Source organism: Salvelinus sp. IW2-2015, unplaced genomic scaffold, assembly GCF_002910315.2.
Source record: "Salvelinus sp. IW2-2015 unplaced genomic scaffold, ASM291031v2 Un_scaffold5613, whole genome shotgun sequence".
In the NCBI taxonomy this organism is placed as follows: Eukaryota; Metazoa; Chordata; class Actinopteri; order Salmoniformes; family Salmonidae; genus Salvelinus; species Salvelinus sp. IW2-2015.
The window spans coordinates 18,010-19,809 of NW_019946878.1; the positions used below are offsets into that span (position 1 = coordinate 18,010).

The window sequence follows — 1,800 nt, forward strand, 5'->3', positions numbered from 1 at the left end:
TTTGAATGCTCAGGTATCAAACCAATTATAATTAAATGATTATTCCAAATCGTGTATATTGTTAATTTTTGTGTAAGTTAGCGTTTAGTTAGTTTCTGACTGAACAGAGATTATATTTGACATGACTATTTGTAAATATACTACGTCTTGTCTGCATATCCTTCTGACAAATTCTCTTTACCAGATGCGCCCAAAAGGACACCTCAGTGTTCAGTCGAGTCCCCTCTGGTGAAATAGTTGGAGGAGCAGTTCAGTAACCTTGACCTGCAGCAGTGATGCCAACACCTGGTCAGGAGTTACACCTTGGTGGTATCAAGAAAGAATCTAGTCTACTAAATTCCATCAACACCGTATATCGACCACAGGACACATCTTGTCTTCACATAGATGCAAGTCCATCTGACACTGGAGCAGTTTAACTACTTGTAGCCTGGAATGCGGATTCGAAGACAGGAGAGATCGTGAGTCATCCAACGCATCTGATGTGAACATGGGTGTAAAGTACAGCTCAGTATCACCATGTGTTCTGTTAACTGTTTTTGTGTAGTGGATTCTATTTTTATGTTCTGGCTACACAGATTTTGATGATTATAATGGTTCTGATATACATCTGACAAATTCAATTATTTTTACATTTTCATTTTAAAAATACACTGTCATAACCCCTCTGATAAATGCTCCTTTAATCAGATAGCCAAGGAACACCCTTCAGTGTCAGTCAGGTCCCTCTGGTGAAATAGTGAGGGCAGTTCAGTGACTCTGACCTGCAGCAGTGATGCCCACCACACCTGTTTGGACAAGTTTACACCTGGTTAACACTGAGCTGTACTTTACTCACACTTCACATCCATGTTTATGGTCCTAGACCTGTCTGTCCCCATCTCATTCCAGGCCTCACAGTAGTACTCTCCATTGTCAGATGACTGGATTTGATTCAAGACATGATGTGGTCCTGTCATACTCTGATAGTGACCTCCATTCTTCTTGTACCACCAGGTGTAACTCTGCACAGGTGGGTTGGCATCACTGCTGCAGGTCAGAGTCACTGAACTGCCCTCCACTATTTCACCAGAGGGACTGACTGACACTGAAGTGCTCTTTGGCTTATCTGATGTAAAGGAGAATTTATCAGAGGGTTATGACAGTAGTATATTTACAAATGAAATGTCAAAAATAAATTAGAATTTGTCAGATGATTATAATGGTCATGATATCTATCAAAATATGTGAAGCCAGACTATTAAAATAGGAATCCACTTACACAAAACATTAACAGGAACACATGTGATATGGAGCTGTACTTTACTCACATTTCACATCGATGTTGATAGACTCAGACCTCCCTGTCTTAATCCCATTCCAGGCCTCACAGTAGTACTCTCCAGTGTCAGAGGACTTGATCTGATTGAAGACAAGATGTGGTCCTGTGGTCATATAGGTGGTTGATGGATAGTAGACTAGATTCTTCTTGTACCAGGTGTAACTCTGGACAGGTGGGTTGGCATCACTGCTGCAGGTCAGAGTCACTGAACTGTCCTCCACTATTTCACCAGAGGGACTGACTGACACTGAGGTGCTCTTTGGGCCATCTGGTAAAGGAGAATTTGTCAGAAGGATATGACAGTAGTATATTTACAAATGTCATGTCAAAAATATATTGTCTGTTAAGTCAGAGAACTAACTAAAACGCTAACTTACACAAAACATTAACAAATACACATTTGGTCTAATTGATTTAATTATAATTGTTTTGCTACCTTAGCATTCAAACACTGAGTGGTACTTTACTCACACTTCACA

At 40.2% G+C, this 1,800-nt stretch overlaps 1 protein-coding gene across 1 annotated transcript in view; it reads right to left on the bottom strand.

Moving 5' to 3' along the window:
* LOC139026724 (sialoadhesin-like) overlaps window positions 1-1,434 on the bottom strand; it is a 13,914-nt gene extending 12,480 nt beyond the window's left edge. The window contains exons 1-2 of the mRNA XM_070442038.1: window positions 1,311-1,434; window positions 839-1,108 (exon numbers count right to left, since the gene is read on the bottom strand). Of these exons, the coding sequence (XP_070298139.1) occupies window positions 839-1,108; window positions 1,311-1,434 (394 nt within the window). The remainder of the gene's footprint in view (window positions 1-838; window positions 1,109-1,310) is intronic.
* Between the last annotated feature and the right edge of the window lie 366 nt (window positions 1,435-1,800).